The sequence below is a fragment of the Canis lupus genome, chromosome 1, assembly GCF_011100685.1.
Source record: "Canis lupus familiaris isolate Mischka breed German Shepherd chromosome 1, alternate assembly UU_Cfam_GSD_1.0, whole genome shotgun sequence".
Classification (NCBI taxonomy): domain Eukaryota; kingdom Metazoa; phylum Chordata; class Mammalia; order Carnivora; family Canidae; genus Canis; species Canis lupus.
The window spans coordinates 94,791,361-94,818,737 of record NC_049222.1 but is presented as its reverse complement, the minus strand read 5'-3'; the positions used below and the strand labels follow the sequence as shown (position 1 = coordinate 94,818,737).

The 27,377-nt window shown below is 42.8% G+C and overlaps 1 protein-coding gene and 1 long non-coding RNA gene across 3 annotated transcripts in view; one reads left to right on the top strand and one right to left on the bottom strand.

The window, feature by feature from the left end:
- The window catches only part of LOC111096991, a 44,757-nt gene extending 39,048 nt beyond the window's left edge, over nucleotides 1-5,709 (bottom strand). The window contains exon 1 of one of the 2 annotated variants that reach the window (XR_005354295.1): nucleotides 4,912-5,709. This is a non-coding gene — a long non-coding RNA (uncharacterized LOC111096991). The remainder of the gene's footprint in view (nucleotides 1-4,911) is intronic. The other variant, XR_005354294.1, reaches the window with a different exon arrangement.
- On the top strand, nucleotides 4,143-10,073 carry LOC102155374 (spermatogenesis-associated protein 31E1). The gene is made up of 4 exons (XM_038527280.1): nucleotides 4,143-4,442; nucleotides 5,197-5,266; nucleotides 5,797-5,857; nucleotides 6,077-10,073. Exons 1-4 carry the CDS (start codon nucleotides 4,236-4,238, stop codon nucleotides 10,014-10,016), a joined length of 4,278 nt encoding a protein of 1,425 aa, XP_038383208.1. The 5' UTR covers nucleotides 4,143-4,235; the 3' UTR covers nucleotides 10,017-10,073.
- Nucleotides 10,074-27,377: the final 17,304 nt, after the last annotated feature.

Here is a 27,377-nt window from a genome sequence, read left to right as displayed (position 1 = left end):
AACAAGTAGGAGAGGCAGAGATGTGGTCTTCACATAAAACTCAACCCCTAGTGCCTCAACACATAATAGGGAGGGGTCTCACCAGTCAAGTGCTTCTTCTGGAAGAGTGAGGGGTTGATGCCTTACTTCAACTCTTGGGATCTTCACCAGAGAGCTGAGCTCCTAAAGATGCCTGGCTTAGAAAATCAAGGGGGATGACATTCCAGGAATCCAAAGTACCATAGGAAACAGATTCTCCTTCTTTCTAAAGAGCTCATATTCAATCTCACTCATCCTGGGATCACATTCAAAAGCACCAATTTTTAAAGTGTCTAGACTGTATGTCAAGGAAATTTATTTGCTCATCTGAGGTATCCGTCTGAGGGGAAGAGGAGAGTCAGGGGCCTCTCTGGAGACAAAGGCTCTGGCAGACACCATTTGTGTGCTCTCTACCTACCCTGATAGCATGGGTAGGCACACTGAGACACAGCAGCTTCCCGCTGCCTCACTGGGAAGGGTGGGGGTGAGCAGCACAGTCCACTGCCTTGCTGAAGCAAGAGAGAGCAGGTGGTAGCAGCAATTCTTTACTCCCTGGCTAGGGTAGGGTAGTGTGAACAGTCAGGGCATTTTTCTGCCCTCAGCCTAAGGCCTGAGACAAGGCATTCTCTTGCAGCATTGCTGAAATCCATGAGTGCATGCACTCAAGGCATTTCCCGTTCTTTCAGAAAGCATGCCTTTCCTCCTCTATATACCAGGGGCCCTACTAAAGCCAGTAGGCATGTGCAAACCACACAGGGGATGTCCCTTGTTTGCCTGGTGGCCAAGGAGGCTGGCATTCCTGTGCTCCAAGGGAATATAACAATTGCAAAGATACTTCTTGGCAGGCCAACACCCCCAGGGCACTGCACAGACAGGATGCTGGAATACCCACTTTGCAGTCTTCCTGTGAAAAAGGCCTATTTACTTACCCCAGAGCTTCAACCTGATGGACAAGTTTCAGGTTTTCCAGACCTCTAGAGGCTGCAGATGTGCTCCCAGGGAATGTAAACAGAGAGACACCATCCTTGTGTACCCCCTTGACCTCACTACAGCTCTACCAAACATCCCAGAAAGGAGCTTATACACTTATCTGGAGCCTTGAGTTTTGAAACTGTCACCCAGAGATGCCTTCAGATCTCTCAGTCTGGAGTCCAGCTGGGTTTACAATTGTCACCCTACAGGACTATATATGTTTGCACACTTTAAAAGCTTCTGTCTAAGAATCTGCCTGCCCATTAGCCTAAAAACTAAGTGTTAAATTAGATTTCTCTTTTTGGAACATTGACAAGTCCTGGCACACCCTCAACAATAGGGACACATCAAAAATAATTCAGATTATTTAGACAATCACAAAGGTTAGGAGACAACCAAGAATTAGGACAAGGGTGAGAAGGAAAGTTCATATCCTACATATGGCAACTCCATCAACACTGAAAGAAGTAGTTGTTTTGCCAAATATATAGAAAGGCAGAAAGTCAAGCAAAATGAGGAAATAGAAATATGTTCCAAACAAGAGAATAAGATAAAACTTTGAGAAAAACTCAATGTTATGGAGATAAATAATCTACATGTAATGAATTCAATTTGATGGTCATAAAGGTGTCATGCACCTTGGGAGAAGAATGGATGAATACAGTTGTTATAGGATTTATTTTCCTTTAGTGCCTGTGGTTCTTGATCATGTGGCTTCAAAGAATGAAAAGGTAGACCAGGTGAAGAGTGATGGGCAGCAAATCAAAGTTTATTGAGCAATAGTACAAAGCTCTCAAAGAGAGAAGGGACCCGAGAGGGCTGCCACCAGGTTTCTAAGCCTAAGGGGTTTTACAGGCGTTTTGGTGTGGGCTGTTTTAACCTGATTAACTCTCCATATGCCTGTCACTCAATCCGGTCTTTATCCTTTCATGTGAGAAAGGGTGGATGGCTCCTTCCAGGGTGGTGTAAAATCCTTTTAAGGGTGATTTCCTCTTAGGGCAGGGGACCCTTGTCCCACCTTGCCTGTCTTTCTTCCAACTCTCCTTCATTACAGTGAGAACTTCAACAGAAACAGTAAGTATGAGAAAGTACCAAACACAAGTCACAAAGCTGAAAAATACATGAACTGAAAAGTACACTAGAGAACTTCAACAGTGGACTGGATGAAACAGAAGATGGGGTCTTCAAGGTGGAAGACAAAGCATTGAAATTCACCCAGACAGAGCAGCAAACAGAAAAATGAATTTAAAATGGTAAAGATAACTTCAGAACTTATGTGACAACATCAAGCAAAATAATGTTCAAATTAAAGGGGTCCCAAAGGGAGAGGAGAGAGAAAGGTATAGAAAATTTATTTGAAGAAATAATGGCTGAAAAGTTTCCAAACCTGGGGAAGAAAACACACATCCAAGTCCAGGAAGGAAAGGAAGTTTCAAATATAAAAATCTCATGACATCTACACCAAGACATGTCATAATTTGAATGTCAAAAGTAAAAAATAGAGAATATAAAAAGCAACAAAAGAAAAGTGATTTGTTATGTATGAAACCCCATTAGGCTATCAGCAGATTATTCACAAATTTTGCAGACCAGATGAGAGTAGCATGACATATTCAAAGTACAGATAGAGGGGCGCCTAAGTGGCAGAGTCAGTTAAGTGTCCGACTCTTGGTTTGGGCTCAGGTTATGATCTCAGTTGTGAGTCAAGCCCCACATCAGCCTCATTGCTCAGCTTGCTTGGGTTTGTCTCTCCCTCTCTCTCTCTTTCTCTCTCTCCCTCTGCTTCACCTCTCTCTCTGTCTCTCAAATAAATAAACCTTTTTTAGAAAGAAAAATAAATGCTGCCTGACTGCAGCCTGCCTTTCTTTACAAAGTGCAGAAAGAAAAGCTTCCAACCAAGAGTACTCTACCCAACAAGGTTATCATTCAGAATTAATAGGGAGATTACGAGTTTTCCAAATAAGCAGCAAAAGGGGTTGATTACCACTAAACTGGCCTTATGTTTAAGGGACTTATTTAAACTAAAAACAAATGGCATAATTAACAAGAAAATGTACAAAAGTAAAATCTTAATTGCAAAAGTAATATAGAGTATATGTACAGCAAAGGTAGTTGGATAAGTCATTTATAAAATATCAAGACAAAAATAGCAAAATTGACTAAAACTACAAGAATCACTGAAAATATTCATAAAATAAAAAGGACAATGTGACATCAAAACCATCAAACATGTGGAGAAAGAAGTAAAAATGCAGCATTTTGAAGTATGTTTCCATTTAAGTTACTGGCAACCTAAAACAGACTGTTACATGCAGAGGGTGTTTATGTGACCGACATGGTCACCACAGAATGAAAATTTGTAGTAAATATGCTTAAGAATATGAGAGGGGAATCTAAACATAGCACTAACAAAAGGTATCACACCTTCATTAGTGTGATGAGGGAAGAGAGAAAAAGAAAAAGGAAAAAAGGAACAGAGAGCAGCTACAAAAAGAGCCAGGAAAAAAATACAAAATGGAAATAGTATATACCTGTCCATAATAAATGTAAATGGACTAAATTCTTCAATCAAAAGACATAGAGTGGTGGAATGGATAAAAACCAAGGCCCATCTATTCACTGCTTATCAAAGACTATCTTCAGAAACAAGGACATTCACAGACTAAATGTGAAAGGACAGACAAAGATGGGCCACGCAATTGTAAATGAAAAGAATCAGAAAATATCAGCTTTAAATGACCCATATATATTGGAGTGAATGGATAAAGATGACACACAACACACACACACACACACACACACACACAAGAATACTATTCAGCCATTAAAAAATGATGAAATCTTGACAGTTGTAATATCATGGACAGACCGTGAAATACCGTGTTACATAATATAAGAGAAAGACAAATACCACATGATTTCACTTATATATGGAATCAAAGCAAAACAAAACAAAACAAAACAAAACTCAGACTCATAGAAACAGAGAGAATAGTGTCTGCCCAGGGGAGGTACGTGGAGGTCCAGGAGGGTAGAGGGATGGAGCTGCAGGGCTGGGGGTGGGGGGAGGGGCTGTGGTCCAGCCTACTTCTCTTCTGTCCCCTCCCCCTCCTTCAGGAGCCCTTTGTGACAAAGCCAAAGCTCTGTGATGTGGCCTGGGCCTCTTGTCCCCAAGTCCACGCCCAGGGCTCAGTAGCCTGCTGGCAACAGTGCAACTTGGCACTAACACATTTCAGAAGAGAGAGATGGAGAATTACCTCTTCTCTCTGAAAAGCATTACTGCTGGTTGGCTGAGCTTCAGCCCCACTTCTTGGACAATTAAAGCCATTTTCATTTTCTTGTGTATACTGGGAGTATACACAGTATACTGTATATACTTCTTCCTGTTATTCTCCTACTTCCGGAATGATCCATCCTTACCACCACATAAGAAACACAGAAGCAGCAGGAAGGTAAGGAATCCTTGGCCCAGACCCAGTAGAGCATGATCCCATCCTCTTTTCTATTAATATTTCTACTTTTCTGAATCACTGGAGAGACTCCTAAGGTAGGAAAGAACAGCACATGCATTGTTATGAATAGAGCAGAACACCATCTGTCTAGGGACAGGCCAGACCAGGAAGAGGTTAGAGGGGCACGAGGATCTCTACCTGACAATCTCAGGCCAGGAGTGCAGGTGTGGTGGAGGGCCCCAGAACAACATCCTCAACACACACCACCAGTGGCCGAGGACGGGATGGCTGAGGGCTCCATCTCTAGCACAGATCAGGCCCCTGAGAACCCGTTCACCAGCCACCTTCCTGGGGCAGGTGTCTCAGGTGAATGTTGCTCTGTCGGGGCTGATCAAGGGCAGCCGCTGAGCTCAGGAGGCCCCAGGAAGCAGCTGGAGTGGGGCTCTGACCTCAGAGAGCAGGGTCTTACCTGAAGAAACGCAGATGCTGCAGGTCTGGGGATATGTGTGTTTCTTGAGCAGAGGACCAGTGACAGAGGAATTTCTCACGTAGAAAATCTTTCTGTACATTCTTCAAAGAAGAAAAACTGAAAACGTACTTATCTACTTTGAAAATGAGTAAAAGAAAGAAACCCATGCCCCCTCCCCTCTTAGTTAAATGTAGGAAGTCACATTGTTCATGAGCACTGAGCATCTGCAGCTTGCTCCAGAGGGCAGGGAGGGGGTCCCAGTCTCCCCATGTTCTCTCATCTCAGCATCGAGTGGAGCCTCAGAGAAGGAGCAGCAGGAGCCAGAAGAAAGCCCAGACTCTGAAGACTCTGAAAGGTGAGCCTCTGCCCCTGAGCCCTGCACACCCCAGGTACACCATCCCTCCTGCTCCGAGTGCCCAGCCCCACAGTCTCCAGGATCCTGGGGCCCGAGTCTGTTCCTTGGGAAACAGAGCCCTGGTGGGGGCTCCTGGGAAGCAGAGCAGAACCCTGACGCTTCTCCAATTCTGGGCCAGAATGAAGCCCCAAGGGGCCAGACACGGTATTGCCCAGCAGGAGCTGCAGGGCCTTGTCAACCTCTAGCTCCAACTGTGGACAAGTTGTCCAACTTTGCTCAGAGTCCTCTGTGAGGTGACCCAGTCCTGTCTCCCCCAACAAGGTCATGAATGGGGATGTACTCTGTATAGGACAAAGCGATCCCCATCATGAGCTTTGATGTCACTGTGTGGCACGTGGCCCTGGACACTGAAGTTTGGGACTCCCAAGTCTAAACCACAAAGGTCTCCCCTAAAGGGACACTGTACCCAGCCTCCTCTAAAAGACTTGGGCCCCTGCCTTCATGTCTATGACCCAGTTTTCTGTTTCAAGCTTGCAGAGATTGCCTGCAAGAACTAGAGGAGGTTCAGGACCTGATTTCCCTTCTCCAAAGGTAAAGAATCTTTCCCCTTTCTCTGCTGGATGATTCTCCCAGAGTCTATAGTGTGAGCCCAGGGCTGCAAGGACCATGGGGATAGAGTGTGGCTAAAGCCCTGGGGTGAGGGACAGTAGGAGCATTGCGAAGTGGGTGTGGGGGTGTGGAGGGCCATGGGGCCTACCCTCTTGGCCACGTCTGCTCCTGGCTGCAGCTTGTGCCTCTTGTCTCTTGCAGCTACCTGGGGAGGCTCCCTGACCAGGGGGCCTTTCATCACCTCCTACATCAAGAAGCCCCTGAGGAGGTGTCCAAAGCAGCACCTGCTAGAACCCACAAGCCAAGGAAGGAGTCTGGGGAAAATGCTGCTCACACCTTGGCCCCATCAGCTTCCCCTGCTCCTCTCCATCGCCTTCTACCTCTGGACTCCACCCTGCCAGCAGAACCTCAAGAAGACCAAAATAACTTAAAGAAAATCCTACTGGGCACAATCACAAAGAGCTTACTTCCAGGTAATTCCTCTTTGGCATCTCTCATTCTAGCCGTCTCAGGCCTCAGACATGCCGACTATCCCATTTTATCCTTTTCCTGGTGGTGGGAAAGTACCAAGTCCTTGTTCTTCCCTACCTCGTCACAGCACAAATGCCAGCAAGAACACCTGGCCTGCCACCCACCAGAGGCCTCGTTCTGGGGTGACCCTACAAACTGGCAGATAGAGACTCATAAACCCTCTTTTGTCACCTCGGATGTCCAGAAGCTGCTGGAAATACTAATCACAAAAAGAGTAGAACTGAAGATTTGGAAGGAGAAAGAAAAGGATGGATCAATTGGGAAACAATTGTGCCCAGACAATCACCTGAACTCTTTGGGGACTATGTGGAAGTTACTCAGTGCTGAGCAGACCACCATAACCCCACAATCCTTCCAGAACCAGAAAGATGAACCAGAGCAGCTGGCCAGTCCTCAGCAGCTCTCATCCCCCAAAATCTTGGAAGACCACTTGCAACAGAAATGCAGCCAGCTCTTCTGGGGTCTCCCCTCTCTGCACAGTGAGTCCTTGCTGGCCACTGCTTTGGTCTGTACTCACTCTCCTCAACTACAGGTTCCCTTTCTTTTATTCAATGGGCTCTCTAATTGCTTGCCAGCTCTAATTCAGGATCAAATATCTTCACAGTTTTCCCATGTCTCATCCTTGCCCCACCATGGGATCCAACTCCAACCCTCGACACCAATCTGGCCCCAGCCCCAGGCCCATCTTGCACCTTCTGTCCCAATCAGACCACCTTCTCTTCCACCCCAGATGAGTGCCTGTGGGGTACCTTGCCCTGCATCCCAGGAAAAGACACAATTCTTCATCCCAAATGAAACTCAACAACTGGAATGGCCATTGTTGCCAAAGCACCAAGAAAGGGGGAGGACTTTACACTACATGATGAAAAGATATCGGAAGTTCTTTGGCAAAGTCCCTCCCAAGCTTCCCAAGTACAACCAGGACTCCCAGTCTTACGGGTCAGTTTCCATCATTCATGGGGACTTTGTAATCTTTAATATCCAAAAACACCACCATCAAAGGAGGCTCAGCAAGGATAAACACAGAGACAGCCTGCCCCACAGGGTCCAAGTGTCTCTGGAACTGATGTGGCCTCCCAATGAATTCCCAGAGACAAGTAAGGCACAGGATAACCAGGGATTCTCAAGGCCCTTTGTGTTTAAAGGCAAAAGCAGCCAGACTACACAGAGGACCAAGTCCAGGGACCCTAGAAGTTTCTATAGGAAGAGTCAAACAAGATCCCAACTACAGAATAACTTGGGTAACGGTCTACAGCAATGTCTGAAGAGAAGCCCAACAGATCTCTCCAGAGTTTCAGCCAGCTTCCCAGTAAAGGTTCTAGGAACTGACTCTGAGGAGGAGTTAGAAAGACATTTGATGAGGACCTTGAAGAGTGACCAAGGAAAACACTTAGCCAGGGGCCCAGGTAAGAAACATCTAGAAAAAAACTTAGAGGTTCACTTGTGCAGGAAATTGGGACAGATCAATGAAGGTTTGATCCCTGTGAGCGTGCGTCGATCCTGGTTTATGGCCACTCACAGTTTGCCCAAGTCCCACCTTGGCAGTGAACGTAGAAATCTGGCATCCTTGAATGATCGGAAACCCTGCATAAATACCTCCCATGAGCTGCCTTTCCTTAGTCCTCACACTCGACAGATGTTGGAAGCACACATCATAAGGTTTCGGGTGAGGCATAAGTGGGACCTACCTTCCCAAGCCTTTGAGCCCATAGATCTCAAGCTATGTGAAGCTCAACCCTTGCCCCTTCCCCTGCACCCCTCTCCTTGCTCAGCCACCTGTGTATCTGGGACCCACTCAAGAGCCATGTTCTACAAGTTCTTGGGAAAACCTCCTCAGCCGCATCTGGGAGAGGAGATAACAGAAGAGTCCATTCCCACCTCAGAGAGTCCCCAGCCTGTCCCCTCATCTGCAAGTGAGGAAATTCAGCAGGCCTCACCTGGTGATGTCCAGGAGCCCTCAGAGGTCCCTTTACCTGGACAGGAAGACAGATCACCTTCTCAGACCTCTACACTCAGCCTCACAAACAGAGCCCTGGAGAGTGAGATTGTTATGGGGGCCAAGAAAGACAACCTGGAGTCAAGTTCAGCAACGGCCAGGAATGAACTAAAGGACAAAAGTGGGGATCAGGCCTCACAAAACAAGGTAGCAATACTGAAGATGAAGCTCAGGTCCCAATTTACAAGGGCTGAAGAGGCCAGGGAGGAGACAGAGCCCAAGAAGGCCCCTGCTTGGAAAGTCATCTTAAAACCCAGTATGCTGGCCAACAACCAAACCATTTATGTGGATCTGAGGAGATCAGGATCTCCATGCCCTAGTAAAAGCCCCTTACCACCTACAGAGTTGGCTGCCCAAGATTTAAAGGAGCCATGCCTTAAAGCAAAGGTTGCCAGTAAGTTTGAGCTCCAAGAAAAGGTAGAGTCAGAGAACCAGCCTCAAGGACCTATCGCTGGTGTGCCTCTTCAAGATTCTTCCAGTGACATCTCCCTTCAAGACTCTGGCACTTGCGACCTTGTCCAAGACCATGATACTAAGGTGCCCCTGCAAGATTCTCCCACTGATGTCCTCCTTACCATAGACACCTTGTCCACACACAAATCATCCTCCTGTTCCCAGAGGGAACATGCCAGTGGAGACACACCAGCTTCCCCAGTGCCACATGACCTTGTATCAAGTGAATTGAGCAGTGAGGTGCAGCAGGAGCCCAGTATACCGAAAGCTGAGGACCCATGTAAGAGCCAGAGTGAGATGACTATCTCCACTGCTGAGACAGAAGACCTGCAGAGTCCCAAATCAGAAGAGCATGAAGAGTGTGCAGAGCCATTGGGAAGCAGCGTTTTCCAAGCTGGTGGGACAGGCCACCCTCCCCGTGTCAGAGGAACAGGAGATAGCCTTGGAAGCAAATACCTCCAGCTCATGCCAGAAAGGGGACAGGTTATTCCAGAAAGCCACTTTAGAAAAAGGGTAAGGAACTTTCTGCAATGTCTTAATCTCAATAAAAAAGGCAAAGGACTGGAAGATCCCCTTCAAAAGGGCAAGCCTGTGTCAGCAACTGTCCAGAGGGAGGTACCAGTCAGAAGCAGATCAGTTATGGACAGCAGAGCTACTGAAGCTCAGACGATTGTGACAGCTGTGGGACGGGTCCTGGTGGAGAAACTGGGACTTTACCAAGGAATGCGTGCCTCAGACATAAATATGCACAAAGAATTCCAGGCCCCAGGACGTGGGCACTCCCGCCACCACAAGGTTCTTTCCTCCCCAGAACAGGGGAGAGTGATGAGAGAGACGGCCTCCAAGCAGCAAGCCATCCCCAAGGGCCACAGCTGTCCCAACAGGGCCGAGTGGATCCCAGGCAGGGACAGCAGATGGGAAGGCCCACCCAGGGAGCTGGGGGCCCCAGGCAGACCCAGCCAGCACAGGCTGATGCTGGCAGGTGCCTCAGGTCACATTCACCGTTATCCAACATATAGTCTTCAAAAATGTGTGTCATCCCATCAGGCAGTGTGTGCTCCTCACACCTGTCATGGTAGGAAAGCTTTACTTCAAGAAAAAGTTGAGTATATGCAAAGAAAGCCTTTTGTTTCTCATGTTAGCACATCTTCCATGTGCTAATGGCTTCTTTGTACCATGATTTGTATTGCTTCCCAAAATATATGTTTTTTTTTCTCATGAGAGGTTCTGCCTTCTGTGTGGGCCCTGCTGGGGAAGAGAGGGATGGAGTCTGCTCTCCCCAGTGCCTGCTTTGGCTTCCAGAAGGGATTGGGCCTTGGAGGGGGTGAACCCGCGGCCTGCCCCCCATGCCCCCTCATGCCCCTTCCGTTTCCATAGCACCGTCCTTATGACCACACACAAAAGAGGAACAAGGCCTGGAAGGCCCCCACCCCAGGATCCAGCTAGGCCCATCCTGTCCTGCAGTGTCCCTACCCCGAACTCCTAGGCCATAGGGAGGGTTTGCAGAGACAGAAGGCCCCCGCCCCCCAGGCTCCAGGCGGGTGGCAGACAGTGCCCTGTGTCAGAGTCAGGCACAGGGTCTGCAGGCGAGGCTGGCCTTGAGCGGAGAGGCAGGGGGAACCATGCCCCCCGGGCCTGGTAGGGTAGAGGGTGGCTCTGCTGGGGGCTCTCCTGTCCCCACTGACACCGGGGGCCCTCGCAGCTCAGTGGCATCACCCCCTCGTCCCCTGGGGCAGCGCAGGGCGAGGACACCCCCGGCTCTGAGGTGTGAGCAGGTGGGGAGCGCAGAGGCTACCCCGACCAGTCCCCTGCTCCCTGGGTCGCCCCTCCTGGGAAGTGGAGCAGGGGCAGGTGCCAGGGAGGTGGGGACAGGCCACACCATGTGGCCACACATGGGGTGGTGACCAAGGCCCCGCAGGCCCCCGGGAGCCCCCCTGCCACCCGCAGGCCCAGAAGCTGTCACCCCAGGGTCCTCCCCCACTCCTGCTGCCAGGGCCCAGGTGGAGAGAAGCCACCGCACCTCCCACACCGAGGGCCTGGCACCCGGAGGCACCGAGGCCTGCAGGGGGAAAGGGTCCCTTCAGCTGAAGGTGATAAGCTTGCTCAGGACTGGGGACCTTGGGCAGACTGGGGGTCCATGACCTGTGCTTAAATGTGCAGCCCACAGATGGCTCCCAGAGGACTGGCCTGGGTCATGGAGCAAGTGTTGCCTGGTTCCCTGTTATGGTTTCCTGGAGCCCAGGGAGAGGGAAGAAGCCATCGGGTGGGGTTTGCCCTGCACCTGGCGGGAAGTGACCCATCCGGAGTGAGGGTGCCGTCCAGGAGGGTCCCCCCGCCGTCAGGACCCAGCCCATGGGAGGGAGGGACCTGAGGGACAGGTGGCCTGGCCACGAGCTGCTCTGCTGCTGCGTCTCCCCGCAGAGACCTCTGCCAGACACCCCTCCAGAGACCTCTAATAGACTCACACAGAGATCTCCCACAGAGGCCCACACCAAGACCTCAGAGACTCTCAGACTCTCAGAGACCTCTGACTGAGGACCATGTCCAGGAACCACTCATAAAGACCTCCCACACACATCTTACAGAGACCTCTCCCAGAGACCCACACCAAGACCCCACACAGAGACCTCTGACAGAGAACTCCCACAGATACCCACATAAGACCTCTTCTAAAGACAAAGCTCACACTGACCCTATGCGGAGACCTCTGACAGGGTCCAACATCACAGAGTCCATATCCAGGGACCATCCACAAAGACCTCCCACACATATCTTATGCAGAGACTCTCACAATGGCCAATACCAAGAGACCTCACAGGGACCTGTGACAGATCCACACAGACTTCACACAGAGACACCTCAGAGATCACAGGTCTGAGCACAGAGACCCACACACAATCCACGTAGTCCACAGAGAGACCTCCCAGTGCCCCACAGACACCAAAGCTAGACCTTGAACAGAGGCCTCATCTCCATTCTTAGGACCCTGAGTAGCCATCCAGTGACAGACCCCCTGCATGGATCTACAAATTGGCAGTACAGCTGTGCCCCACCCCCCAGAGAAAATGCTTGTGTATTTTTTAATTACTTCTGAAGAAAACTTTCGATTCCCCATGTATACCTGAAAAATCCTTTCCTTCGTGGATTTTCAGTACCCTGAGCTCTGACCCACAGTTGAAAGAATCACAAACTGAAAACAAACAAAACTTTGCCTACATCTAATGAGGGAAGATATCTTATCTGTCCTTTTTTTTTTTTTTTATTGTTTAGCAATACAGCATCAGGGGTCACATTTTGTATTTTGTTAGGGCCAAGTTCCTGCACTCAAAGCGACTTCTTCACATTGGAAACGATGTAGGGAGGCCTACAGCAACTGAATGCAGTGGATTGAACCAGCAAAGAGACGTCTGACTCATGCTGTAGACAGCATGTTATTTGGCCCCAAACAGCTTGTGTTCAGTTTGGGAGGTTTGCTTTATTTTTAAATCAAGCGAATCCATAGTATCAAACATATGAAGCTGTTTTAGAAATGAGACGGAGTTTTGGCAATATTTCTATTACATCCTCAGGCTTGTTTATTTTTACCATTAATAACATTAAGTAATTATATCTTTTTCTTTTTTTGCTCCTTTTAAAATACAGTAATATCCTTAGATGATATTATGTCTATCTCCAGAATATGAAAAACTCCTAATGCTAAGATAGCTTAGGCTTCTGGGCTATGTAGAATAAGGTTGCATATTTTATATAATTCTAAGGAATGCTCATTTTCTAAGACTCCAGAAGTCAGGTTCTATTTTATGTTATAAGGTCAAAAAAGGATGCATTGCTTAAAGTAATTTTGAAATCTTAGAAAATATTTCACTTAGTTGGTGCTTGAAATACATATTATCTCAATTAAATTACTTGGAATTGGCATTTTAACATCTTTTAAATTAAAGAAAGTATACTTTTAATCTATCTAATAGATAAGATATACTTTTAAAAAGTATACTTTAAAAAGATATACTTTTAATCTTATCTAATAGATAAGATCTCACCATCTTCCTAAGATTTTCCAAATTGGGCACTTAGTTGTGACTCTATATTTCTCACTGGTCATAAGAATCCTATTGCCCTTGACTTGGTAAGATCTTGATAATAAATAGATATCAAGTGTATGGTGAAATCTCTCAGGACACCCACTGGGATGACAATGTCATAATCCTTTCTCTCAGAAGAGAGGAATGAGCTGGTGTCAGTTCTGTGGGTATATATATATTTTTTTAATTAAGGAAAAAACATAGGCAGTAAAATATTTTACAGAGTAATAGCTATTAATGTTTTGAAATTCACTCCCTTGGTGATACTTTCTCATGTTATTGAATCACAGAACTATGGAAAGTGGCCATGGATGCCCTCTAATGTCCAATCAATAGTATTTAATAACTAGGATAACTCATCATTTCCCTATAGATGCCCACATCCACAACATTCCACAGTCATAAAAAGGATACTTTCTTTTACGAAAGTTTAAGCTATTTCCAAACCATGTTTTTAAGTAGAATAAAAGTAAATTATTGTAAGAGGCATAAAGTAAGTAACTTTCAACAAAATAGATGAAGATTTAGGAAATGCTACCATCTTTCGTAGGAAAACACAATTGCCTCATCTCATGCTGATACCAAGAAACCTGGGTGACACAGGTCTTTGCTCTGAGCATTTTTATGTGTGTGCTTATTTGGTCCTGTGGATAGGATTTTTTTTGTGTGTGAAGATTTGTATGACAAAATAGTTTTACAGAAGTGATAGATAGGATATGTGTCTGGTAAGTTAGCTTCGATAGCCATTCTTATCCCTCTTGGAATAAGGGCAAGCAGAATAACCGACAAGTATTTTCTGGAAAATGGTTCCATTATCTTGAACCTTTCTCAGTGGAAGAGAAGATGGAGGCCTTGGGTAGGAAGCTGAGATGCCCTTGCCCCACAAATAAGTATGTAATTTATAGGCTATTAAAACTGGAAGGGGGGCAGCCCAAGTGGCTCAGTGGTTTAACGCCGCCTTCCACCCAGGGAGTGATCCTGGAGACCTGGGGTCGAGTCCCACGTCGGGCTCCCTGCATGGAGCCTGCTTCTCCTCTGGCTGTGTCTCTGCCTCTCTCTCTCTCTCTCTCTGTGTGTGTCTCTCATGAATAAATAAAAATCTTTTTAAAAAATAAAAATAAAACTGGAAGGGCTACCGCAAGGCTGTTTGCTGGAAGGATCTGCAGAGAGCAGATCAAGAAGGACAGGCAATAGTGTCCTATGGCCAGAGCCAGGACACTATTTACAAAATTTGTCCATAACATAAGCAGGAAACAGAACTTGGCCAAAGCAGTGCTGCATGCTGCACCTTCCCTCCATTTGTTCAGAGATGACACTGCCCTCCACCACCACCTCACCCCATAATCCTCTCTTATTGTCAAAGGCATACTGGAGACTTCAGATGAAGAAGAGTAGGTAAAGAGAGGAGAAAGTGGAAGAGAAGAAGCAGGCAGGAGAAGGGGGAAGATGAAGAGCCTTTACCGGAAAACACACAAAATTCTCTATCCCAGCCACTCAATTAACAAATGGGGACCCTGTGGCATGCAGAGACTCCCCAAGCCATATGTATACTCAGTTTCCATATCTGACTTTGATCAGATGCTTCCTCTACTACATGACACAATTGGCATGAAAGGATCCCTTTCCTAAGTCAGATGACATCGCTACAGGAAATTATTTCCACCACCACCAGGTTATGGTACATATCACTATTTCAGAGAAAAAAAAGAAGAAAAAGCCACGTTGCCATATAGACAATGAAATATTTCAGAGAATGGAAACCTCTTTTGATCACAGTCTGTTGTTTTTAATCAAAGCATGATTTAAAAAGAAATGAATGACAAGGAAATTTAATTTCATTAACTTCCATGAAAACCAGCACAATGTAATGTGTTCCACTTCTCCATCTGGGTAAAACTCCATTGTGAAAAGTGTACCTTTCTCTGAATCCTGAACCCACCTGCCATTCAAAGTAGTCATCACAGATTTTGAGGATTGGAGGCAAAAATATACAAAATCCAGTTCCTGGAGATACCATTCCTGCTTTGCTCACCTGAGAGGCATGGGAGTCCCTTAGGGGTAAGACCCCTTGATGGAGCATTTCACCAGGGGAGTGGACAAGACAGTACACTGTGGTGCAGAAGAAAAATATTAGAACTTCCATGTGGAATCTTTTTCATCTCATTAAAAAAAAGTCCTTATATTTGTATAAGCTTTGTCATGGATATAAATCACAGAATCATAGTGCATGCAGTTCATTTGCAAAAAAATAAATATACACACATAAGATGCTATGTGCTCAGAAAAATTTTTTATGGGCTAAAAGAATGATAGAAATTTTGGAGAGCACTGACATGAACAAGATTCTTGGTCTTTTCTAAGAAACAGACCCAGAATCCAGAAACCCTGATGGGTCTGGGCTCCATCAGGCAAACCACATGCATGGCCTATCCAGAAAGAATGAGGGCTACGGATATACTCTAGAAGGGCTGTTTCACCAAACTCTACAACTTGGAGGAACCCCGTCAAATCTGAGCGTCACCTCGTAGGCAGGGGGTGGGTAACACAGAGGTAAGTGAAACGTTTTTCCCTGACTCACCTGCAAACATAATGCACCTGTGAACTAATAGGGACCCCAAGTCTGTGGTGAAGGGCTGTGCTGAGTGGAAACAAAAGCCCAGAGTCAGTTAGAATATAGTGCAGGAACCTCATGCCCTCCCAGGGCCATCAGACCTGCAGGAGGTGTGGGGAGGGTACAGAAGCAGTGGAGATCCCAGACAGTGTTTAGCAGAGATTGCACACACCGTAATTCAGGAAAATGGCTTTACAGTTACAAATGCAATCGTTTCCATTTACATTACACTTTTGGAAGTATCCTATTGCTTTCAAGGCAAAATTTTGAAGGTAGTAGTTTTATTTACTAATTTTTTAAAAAAAAGGAAAATCTACTGGAAGATGTTATTTGCCTTGGATCATGTGAGCAGTTCTGGGGAGAGAAAAGAATGGATTCAGGAAGTCAAGCATAAGGACACAGTGACTTGACTAGTAAGCATGAGGGCTGAGAACGTTGGACAAAATTAAACAGATTGGATATTCCTTGGGTGTACAACCATTGATCATGCTCACAAACCAGCATATTAAGACAGACCTCTCGGTATCAGGCCAAGCAACTACGGTGAGCCCACTTGAGCATGGACAGATCAGGAAACACCCCAAGGTAGGGGTTGCAAATGAAGATGAAAGGAGTTCAGCCAGTGATCCAGTTTCAATGAAGGCAGCATCTGTAATGGTCAGCACTTGCCATCAGAAGACGATATGGGAAGAACAAGTTGAGAAAGAGAAGTAGTTCAGTTTTGATGCCAAAATCAATCACCTGGATGTATCACTAAATGTAGAAAACGGACTGAACTAAGTCTAACTGGTTGATCCACTACATGCTATCTACATTACCTGCTTATCTTCTTCAGGGAGTTATGTCATTATTTCTCACACTTGGTGATCTCTAACATGCTGGGGGAGTCCAATATATTTGTCAAGGTGAAGCCAGACATCAGTGACGGACTCAGAAGTGTGAAAGTCTTGCAAGTAACTTCCTTGAATGACACAGCCACCAAATGAAACATTTCACTGCATGACATGATATGATATGATATATGACTGATGTATCGATAAACAAAGGAATGGAGAAAAATACTGTAAATTATAAACGTGAAAAAAGTGACACTTGTTAATCTCTGGAGAAGTACTCGATTTTTAACATTCTACAGCTTCCAAGAGCTATTGTATCTGTGTGTTTTTTTATTACGGTGACATCTTTACCCTTACTCACATATGGATAATTTATCAGTGAATAAATTCTTATTAAAACCCTTTGTAAAAAAAAAAAAAAAAAAAAAAAAACCCTTTGTATTTAGGGACGCCTGGTGGCTTAGTGGTTGAGTGTGTCTGCCTTCAGCTCAGGGCATGATCGAATCCCACATCAGGTTCCCTGTGAGGAGCCTGCTTCTCCCTCTGTCTCTGCTTCTCTCTGTGTGTCTCTCATGAATAAATAAATGAAATGTTAAAAAAAAAAAACCCTTTGTAAAAAAAAAAACAATTATGAACAGACTTTATATAATAAGATTTTTTGTGAATATCTTCTTTGTCTTATATCATTCCATTCTGATACCATTGCATTAGTTTTCTAGGGAATAACATTGGGCGGTGTACAGATAGAGGTTGAAATCTTAAGCAAAGGGAATCAACAGGCACAGGCTGAGACAGTATTTAAGAGAAGGTGCATGAACTGAAATCATATTGGTGTTTTGATATTTATGCATTTTTACTATGCCAAAATAAATACAAAATTTGGGAGAGGAAAAGTTAAGCAAATCTTAAAGAATACATCCAAGCCAGTGATGCACTTACCCATTAATCTGTTTCTCCTTCATACATTGAATGGGTTTGGCTAGTAGACCTGTACCTTTCATTGATTTCTAAAATTCAAGAATGATGTTTCCCAATTGAAGCTAAAAGATTCCCCTATGCTTCCTTTCACTCATGAGAGAGAAGTGGGGGGAACTAGCCCTGCTAATATCCAGAAGTGGCCCTCACTCACACCAGAGCCATGCTAATCTCCTCTTGGACATAAATACCAAGAGATATCACAGAATACCAACACCAAAAAAAGTTACTTTGAGATCATGATACAGTGAGATAAAATGAAGATAATTCATAATCATTTTCTAAGTATAGAAAGATCATGGTGCCACCCCTAAAAATACCAGACACCCCATTCTCTTGGCTAAAATGAGTGACATCTACTCATTACCACTAATGGTTTATTCTGGCTATAATCTTCTCTCTTATAGATAAGATTTATTGAGATATCAATCATAGAATTGCCTCTGCTTTCAGCATCCAATCTAAAGTGACCCCTCACTTTTAAGCCCTCCCTCAAATCACCCAACCAAAACCCAACCCAACAGTAGGTTTTTTTCTAACACCTCCTACAGAGACACTCCATGGTTTCCAGTGGTGTATGTCCTCCTTTGTTGAAATGAATAATAAACCCAACTTATTCTGGATAAAATTTGTTTAGAGGAGTGTTCCTGATGGTCTTTGGCCGGAGGACATGGACATTGGAATGATCTCATCTCAACCAGCTGACTCTGCCTCCCCAAGTTAAACATCCCCATTCTTCAGCCTTTTCTTCAAACATCACCTTCTCCAAAGCATTCTGTACTCCCCCACCTAAGTCAGGTCTCACCTGTGCTGTGAGACCCCTTTGCACTACCTCTTGTGACAGCCACTGCTTATCATAGGTTTCTCACAAATGCACTGAAAGCTCCTCGCAGGCTTAGTGAGGAATGTCTGACCACATTTCTTATACTTAATCTAGTGCCTGTTGAAATGTATCAATAAAAGTTTGTTAATTAATGGAGATGTGAATTAAAGCTTTTTAACCTACCTTATGTATAATCACAACAGTATAATCATATCTTTAAAAAGGTTTCCAAAAAAATAAAAAAATAAAATAAAAATAAAAAATAAAAAAAAAATAAAAAGGTTTCCAACTCTTTCAAGTAGCCAATATGTTTTGAAAAGAATCTGTAAGATAAAATAGTATTAACAATTGAAATTTAATGATGCAAAGAAAACTCCAAATTATTGAATCGAAGTCTTTTATTTTATATGTCAAATATGAATATCCTTGTAGCTTTTCAAATTAATCACAAAACTTAAGTGCTTACCGAATATAGTTTAAAAAGCAATTTTACCTCAAGGTATTGTTTCTATGATGACAAAAATTTCATTTAAAAAGCTATTACCAAAGAACATATTTAAAAGAATTTAAATATATAACTTGCAACAGCTACATATATTGTAAATCGACTATTCTAAAAATAAGAAACAATTATCTCTTGTTTAACGTTTAATATGCTGAAAAGTCCAGAGAACCATTGGTTTATTAGCAAATTCATATAAAACGGGATAGTGAACAATCATACTGCATGCATTTTTCCCTCTTTGAAAATTATTTTTGAGTTATTGAAAATATTTCAAGACATTTGAAAGATGTGTGTGAGTGTAGAAAGATATGCTTGCATGCTTATTGCCTAACAATTTAACTTACAAATATACAGAAGGTACAAACTTGTAGTTATTATATGAGTAAGCTCTTGAGATTTAATATACAATACGGTGATTATAGTTAATAATAATGTGCTGTATACTTGAAATTTGCTAGAAGAGTAGATCACAAATGTTCTCACCCCGAGGAAAGGGCAAAGATGTAAGATGATGGATATATTAATTAGCTTAATTGGGGTATGATTTCCTGGTTTCACTCATGAGATGATTGCAAAATCATTTCACAATATGCAGGTAAATGAAAACATCATATTGTACAACCTAAATATATCCATTTTTATTTGTCAATCATACCTCAATAAAGCTGGGAGAAAAAATATCCACAGACATGTATATGCACACATATATCTACGCATGTACTACATGTGTGTATATACATGTGTGTGTTAACATCCTTACACTTGTATTACTGATTTCAATTTTTGCTGGAAAATACTGTTTTCATTATTTCTAATAACATGACATTGTAAAGTTGACCAGCAGATTTGAAGTCCAAGTAACTATTCTCTCTCTTCAGCAGTTTCTGCCAGGTTGACCTGAACTTGGGTTTGGCAAATCCCCTCTCTGCTCCACAAGATTACTGCCAGCATCCTCAGTTCACTCTCGACACACTGGTCTACTCTTAATCCTCTAAAAATTTCATGAACACAAAAAGAGATTTTTCCTCAGGAAAACACTGGATGGCTCTACTATTGACCATCTGTGGATGTATAATGAATGATCAATCTATGTGATTTGTCTATAAACCCGGTGAATACTCTTCCTTTTTTCTCAGAATAACTAATGGTACACATAAATCTGTTATTGAAAATAAAATTTTGTTAAAAGGTACCCACAAAAAAGAACTAAGAGCTCTTGATCTGTCCTGCATCCAAAAGGTTTTCTCCCAGGATTTGTTTTAATAGTTTTATAATATTACTTTTTATACCTAAGCTTCTGATTCATTTTGAGTTAATTAGTGTGAAAGGTGTGAAGTTTAGGTTGAGATTTCTTTAGCCTATGGATGTCCATTTTCTCCAGTATCATTTGTTTACCAGATTAGTTTTCGTATTTCAGAAAAAAATTGTCAGAGACTACAGTGAGTGAAGGGGAAAAAAAGTAAAATTGAAGACTTTATTGCCTTTGTAAAAAAAAAAAAAGCTTTAGGATATTTCCATTTATAAACAAATAACAATTTATGGATAGAATTACATTAAGCAATAAATAATTGTGAAATTGAATCATGTTCAAAGTTAGTGCAGCAAGTTTTAGAAAAAGACCTCATTGATGGTACCCTTTGCTATGAGAGTGTCACAACTTCCTGGGTATATTTGTGAATCTGAGAAACAACTTGGTATCACATGGCCCCAGCTAACTTGGTTGAATGCTATCTGCGTAGCCTCAAATTGCCTAATTCTGAAACTCATCTAGATCTTGAGCAAAGGAAATATAAAGGCTTGTATATTCATTTTCTATTGTTATGTAACAAATTACCACAAACTCAGTGGCTTCAAACAATACCCATTTATTTACATGGTTTTCAGCAAGGCTGGATTCTCTGCTCAGAGTATCATAAGGCTGAAAGGAAGGTGTCAGCCAGCAGACTCCCTGCCTGGAGGCTCTAAGGAGATATCTGCATCTAGGAGATATTAGATTATTAGAGTTCAGGTTTTTAGAGTTCTGTTCCTTACAGTTGTAGAGGAGGTCCCTCTTTTGCTGGTTGTCATCCTGGGTCCTTGCTCAGCACCTTAAGGCCACTCTCACTTCTTCTCATGTGTCTTCGTCTATCTTCAAGCCAACGATGATGTGTCAAATCCTCCTGTGCTTCAAATCTCTCTGATCTTCTCTTATATCACCACCCAGACAAACCCTGTGTGTAAAGCACTCATCTGATTAGGTCAGGCTCACCTAAAAAAATCTCTATGTCTTAAGGTGAACTGACTCAGAAGTTTTAATTACACCTGCAAAATCTCTTCACAGTGGTGTCCACATTAGTGTTTGATTGAATAATAAGAGGACAGAAATCTTGGAAGACTCTGTGTAGAATTATTCCAACAATAAGGTGCCTGGGTGGGTCAGTTGGTTAAGTGACCAACTCTTCATTTCAGCTCAGGTCATGATCTCAGTGTCATAGGATTGAGCCCCATGCCCAGCATGGAGCCTGCTTAAGATTCTTTCTCTTTGGGCAGCCCTGGTGGCCCAGCAGTTTAGCACCACCTTTGACCCGGGCCTGATCCTGGAGACCCAGGATCAAGTCCCATGTGTCGGGCTCCCTGCACAGAGCCTGCTTCTCCCTCTGCCTGTGTCTCTGCCCCCACCCCCGTGCCTTTCATGAATAAATAAAATCTTTAAAAAAAAAAAAAAAGATTCTCTTTCTCTCCCTCTACCCCACCCCCATCCCTTTCTAAAGAAAATAATAACAGTAGAATTATTCTAATCATGGCCAACATCCATCAGTCTGTAATGAGTAAAGTACATGTGTAGGGATTTCTGGGAATTCTCAGGAAGGTGTTATGCTTGGTGACAAAACGTTCTAGTCAGTTACCATATGATATTCACACATCAATTCTTTACATTTTCCTGGGGTCTGCATTGTCCTCCAGCTATTCCACATTCATCAGGTTCCATATACTTCCTGGGGTTACTACTGTCTTCACTTGGTATGTCTGAAAATTACATCAGTGGCAAAGCAGGAGATTCCTTGAGGGGTGCCATGATGAGAGATGAGGTAGAGGACAGTCTTCTTTCCCCTTCTGTGTAAAAGCTTTAAGGAGGTGTCAAAATTTCAAAGCTTTTGGAACAGTTCTTTTGTTTTTATTTACACTTTGTTCCTTCCTCCATGGGCCTCCGGTATCAATTAATGGAACTGGTCCAGTTGATGGATCTAATTAGCAGGATCAACCAGGATTCCATCTGGATCATGACTCCCCCTAGGATGTCAAGGCTTGGGCTCACTTTTATTCATGATCAGTAACTTCACAAGGATTCTAATTTTTGCCCAAAAGTCCTAACGTATTTCTTCTCTTTACTCTTCTTCCTCCTAAGTTATTTTATATTTCAAGCTTCCTCTTTCTGCAAGCCTCCAAAATCTCTTCTCCAGTGCCTACTCTCTGCTGATGACTTGCTTCCCACAGGATTGAGAAAAAAGAAGCAATCAAAGACACTTTCCCTATATTCCCCACATCTGCCCCCCTACATGCCCCTGTACCCATTTACTCTGCCTTCCCTCTGATGCAGGGGGTACACTGCCCATGCCCCTTTCAGAGACCAAACTCCACCTTGCACTAGAATCTAACTACTTCCCCGGACACAAGGACACAAGGCACTTCCCCTTAGGAGTCAACAATGAAAATTTTATTTAATCATTACAGTCAGCATGCAATCACACCATAATTTTTGAATATTAAGAAATAAATATGTAATACCTCTTTTTTACCTCATATCTACATTTAGCTACTCCTCCATATCTCTTCTCCAACCTACATCTGTATTTGAATTTTTTTATTGACATACAACATTAGTTTCAGGTGTACAATAACATGATTTGATATTTGTAAATACTACAATATACTTATCACTACAGTGAGTCTGATTAACATCTATCACCATACATATAGATTTTTTCTTGCAATGAGAACCTTTAAGACCTACTCTCTTAGCGACTTTCAATATGCAATACAGTATTATTACAATCACCATGCTGTACATTGCATCCTCATAATGTATCTAATTTTTGTTTCAGTTTTTATTGATTATTAAATTCTCTTTATTATTTTTTCATTATGATAAATATGCTCTTAATCATCACTTATTTCACCTATCCACTCACCTTCCTCCCTTCTGATAATCATCAGTTTGTTCTTTAAAGTCTTTTCCTTGGTTTGCTTCTCTCTCTCTCTCTTTCTTTTTGTTCATTTGTTTTGTTTCTTAAACTCCACATATGAGAGAGATCATATGGTATTTGTCTTTTTCTGATTGAATTATTGCACTTAGTATTATATTCTCTAGCTCCATCCATGTCCTTGCAAATGGCAAGGATGCTGCCATCTCCTGCTTTGCCACTGATGTAATTGTATTTTGTAACTGGAACCTGTGTCTTTTGATTCCCTTCACACATTTGGACCAATCTTTTTGTCCCCACCTCCAGCAAGCACCAATCTGTTCTCTATATCTTCAGGCATGATTTTTTTGTTTTTATTTTTATTTTAGATTCCACACATAAGTGAGATCATATAGTATTTAACCTTCTCTGTTTGACTTCTTTCACTTAGCGTAATACCTTCTAGGTCCACTCATGTTTTTGCAAACGGCAGGATTTCCTCAGGATTTTTTTTTTCAATGGCTGAATAATATTGCATTGTATGTATATATCACATTTTCTTTACCCATTCATGTTTTCCATATCTTGGTTATTGTAAATAATGCTGCAAGGAACATGAAGGTATATATATCTTTTTGAGTTAGTGTTTTCATTTTCTTTAGATAAATACCCAGAAATGGAATTCCTGGATAATATGGTATATCTATTTTTAATTTTTTGAAGATCATCCATACTCTTTTCCATACTGGCTTCACTAATTTACATTCCCACCAACAGTGCACCAGTATTCTCTATTCTCCACATCCTCACCAACACTTCTGTTTTTGAAAGTAGCCATTCTAACAGGTGTGACGTGATAACTCATTGTAGTTTTGATTTGCATTTGCCCAATGGTTACTGATGTTGAGCATCTTTTTTTTGGTACCTGGTGGCCATCTATATATGGAAGACTATTCCAAATCTGTTTGTATCAGCCTATATCTGTTGGCCATTCTCTTCCAATTTTATCTAGAACTCACTCAGGCAGGCTTCCCTCCTACCAAAATTATCTTTCATAGACATCACTGACCTCTTTCTACATCCAAAGTTTGAATGCAGATCTTTACCTTAACAGACACTGGAGCAACAATTGACATTGATGACCACCAAACCTCCTTATTAGAGAGGTGTCTTCATTTGGTTTCTAGGGACCATATTCTCTTGTTAGCCTCCTACCTTAAGAGCCACTGCATCTATGCCTTCTTTGTTAATTTATCCTTATATTCTCATTCTGCTTTTCCCTAACTCCTTAGGAAGTTAATATTATCTCATGACTTTAAACTCCATTGGTATGCTGGTGACTCACAAGTTGGTATTTCCAGCCTGGACCTATTATCCTGAACTCTTTCTTACGTGTCTGACTGTATATGGCTCAGCCCAAGTGTCTAGAAGTCATTCAAAATTACCTTATCTCCTGTCCTTGTTCTCTTGAATCTGTTCCCACTTCCAATATTTCTTTTCCCAGTTAATGGTAACTCTATTCTCCTAGTAGATTAAGTAAAAATTATTGGTGTCATCCTTAATTTCCAACTCACATCCTATACCTCACATGTCAATCAATCCAATTGGCACTACTTCAGAATTTTCACTGGCATCTAGCGATGTCTCACTACTACCCCTCCTCCTGCTCTTGTCCAAACCACTATCTATCATCTTTTGCTGAGGTTTTGTCAGTTTCCTAACTCTGACAGCCTTTACTGCTTTAGGCCTTGTGCCTCTATAGTTCATTCATAAAAACCAGAGTGAGACTTCTAAAACTCAAGGCAGACAGTGCCACTCCTTTGCTCAAAACACCAGAACTTCCATTCATTCAGTCAAGTCTAAAGTGCTTACCATGACTAATCAGGCTCTCTGCCCTCCCCAGCACTCCCCCTTCTCTCATCACTACCCTTCTCTGAATTGTCTAGTTTGTCTCTGTGCTTTTCTTTAAACATGCCACAGCCTTCCACTTTATTTGCTCTGTCCTTAGGTGTTTCCCCAGACATTTACACGGCCCCACCCTGACTTCCTGCAGCTCCATCATAAAGGCACCATGATAGTAAAAACTTCTCTGATCACTTTTTTTTTAAGACCCCAGTCCCCATCTCCCCATTCTGCAATCTTTATCTTCCGTTTGTTTCATTTTACTTAAAAAAATATATATTTTTAGAGCTGGTTCAAGATGGTGGCATAAGAAGATCCTGAACTTCCTTCCTTCCACAAACACAACAAATCTATAGCTGCAAATGGAATAAACTCTGAGAGAGTCCTGAAAAACTAGATGAACAGTGCTTCTACCACAAATGATAGAAGAGACACATTGAGAGGGATAAGAGCAGCAGAGACAAGTTCTCACCAAAAACACCCCCCCCAGGCAGGGCAACACACACACAGGTGGGACCTCAAAGGTATGGAACTGTTCCCTAAGGGGCAAGGAGCTTATCTTCCATATCAGACATAGCCAACCCTTGGGCCCTGCACCAGACAAACAAGCCCCCAAAACACATGGCTTTCAAAACCAGTAGGGAGTATGTCCAGAACAACCACAGAACTATAGGGAAAAGATAATTCATTCTTAAAGGGCTCACACAGAGATTCACTCAGCCTGGGACCCAGCACAAAAGCAGCATTTTTAAAGGACCTAGACTACATGTGGAAGAGACTCATCTACTAATCTTAAAGTGACTTCCAGAGAGGCAGAAGCCTGTTGGGACTCTTTTCAGGAACAAAAGTGCTGGTGGGCACCATTTCTATAATCCTATTCCACTGGCAGGTACCATTTTGGCACTCTAACCTGCGAGTGGCACTGGGACCACCCTTCCCATGCACACACGACAGCCACATTGTAGCCAGTCAGGAGAACCCAAGCTCTGCTTTGCACTGCTACCACACTACAGCCAGCCAGGCAAGCACCCTGTCTCCCTGTGCTGCAGCCATGCCATAGTCGGATGGCTCATCAATACACTGCCTATGAGAGACTAACTTCAAAGTAAGGACACATGTGCTACTGAAAGTGAAGACCCATAAAGTGTTATTTCATGTAAGTGAAAACCAAAACAAAGTTGTTATAGCTATACTTATATCAGATAAAATAGGCTTTAAAATGAAGACTGGACTAATAGACAAAGAAAGGCATTACATAATGATGAAGTGGTCAATCCAGCAAAATATAACATTCATAAATATATATGTACAAAATGTGAGAGCAATAAATAAAGCAAATATTAACACACCTGAAGGAAGAAACTGACACAAATAATACAATATACTATAATACAAGTAGGCAACTTTATCCCCCCACACACACACACTTACATCAATGGATAGACTATCCAAATAGAAAAATGCATAGGGAAACATCAGCCTCAAACAACACATTAGACCAGATGGATTTAATAGATATGTGTAGAACATTCCATCTGAAAGCAGAAGAATACACATTCTTCTTAGGTGCGCATGGATCATTCTTCGTGATACATCACATGCTAGGCCACAAAACAAGTCTCAATATATTCAAGAAGATTGAAATCATATCAAGCATCTTTTCCAATCACAATGATATGAAATTAGAAATCAGTTACAAGAAGAAAACTGGAGAAACCACTAATATGAGGAGATTAAACAACATGCTACTGAACAACAAATTGGCGATTGAATAAATCAAAGGAGAAATAAAAAATACCTAAAGATGAAAGAAAATACAAGTGAGTCATATCAAAATCTATGAGATGTGAGATGCAGGAAAAGCGGTTGGAAGAGGGAAATTCATAACAATACAAGCTTACCTCAAAAATCAAGAAAAATCTCAAATAAGCAATTTAACTTTACAGCTACAGGAACTAGGAAAAATCAAAGAACAGGGATCCCTGGGTGGCGCAGCGGTCTGGCGCCTGCCTTTGGCCCAGGGCGCGATCCTGGAGACCCGGGATCAAATCCCACGTCGGGCTCCCAGTGCATGGAGCCTGCTTCTCCCTCTGCCTGTGTCTCTGCCTCTCTCTCTCCCTGTGTGACTATCATAAATAAATAAAAATTAAAAAAAGAAATCAAAGAAAAAACAAAGCTCAAAGTTAGAAGAAAGGAAATAATAAAGACCAAAGCAGAAACAAATAAAACTGAGACTAAAAAGGCAATATAAAAAATAAAACTTAGAGCTGGTTCTTTGTAAAGATAAAATTGAGGAAACTTTAGCTAGACTGGCCAAGAAAAAGAAAGGATTCAAATACATATGATAGAAATAACAGATGAGAAGTTGTAACTAATTTCACAAGAAATACAAAGGATCATAAGAGACTACTAAGAAAAAATAGAAGCCAAGAAATTGGACAACGTAGAAGAAATTGATACATTCCTAGAAACATAGAATCTTCCAAGTCTAAATCATAAAGAAATAGAAAATCTGAACAGACATTACTGGTAAGGAGACTGAATCAGTAATTGATACTTCCCAACAAGTAAAAGTCCAAGACCAGACATTTATAATTACATCAAAAAGAATAAAATGCCTAGGAATAA

What these genes read in the sequence shown, in the direction of transcription:
- LOC102155374 (XM_038527280.1), top strand. Translation starts at nt 4,236, where the DNA reads ATGGAGAATTACCTCTTCTCTCTGAAAAGCATTACTGCTGGTTGGCTG. An exon ending in AACACAGAAGCAGCAGGAAG is followed by an intron (nt 4,443 to 5,196) that starts GTAAGGAATCCT and finishes CTCTCATCTCAG; the next exon opens with CATCGAGTGGAGCCTCAGAG. An exon ending in GACTCTGAAGACTCTGAAAG is followed by an intron (nt 5,267 to 5,796) that starts GTGAGCCTCTGC and finishes TTCTGTTTCAAG; the next exon opens with CTTGCAGAGATTGCCTGCAA.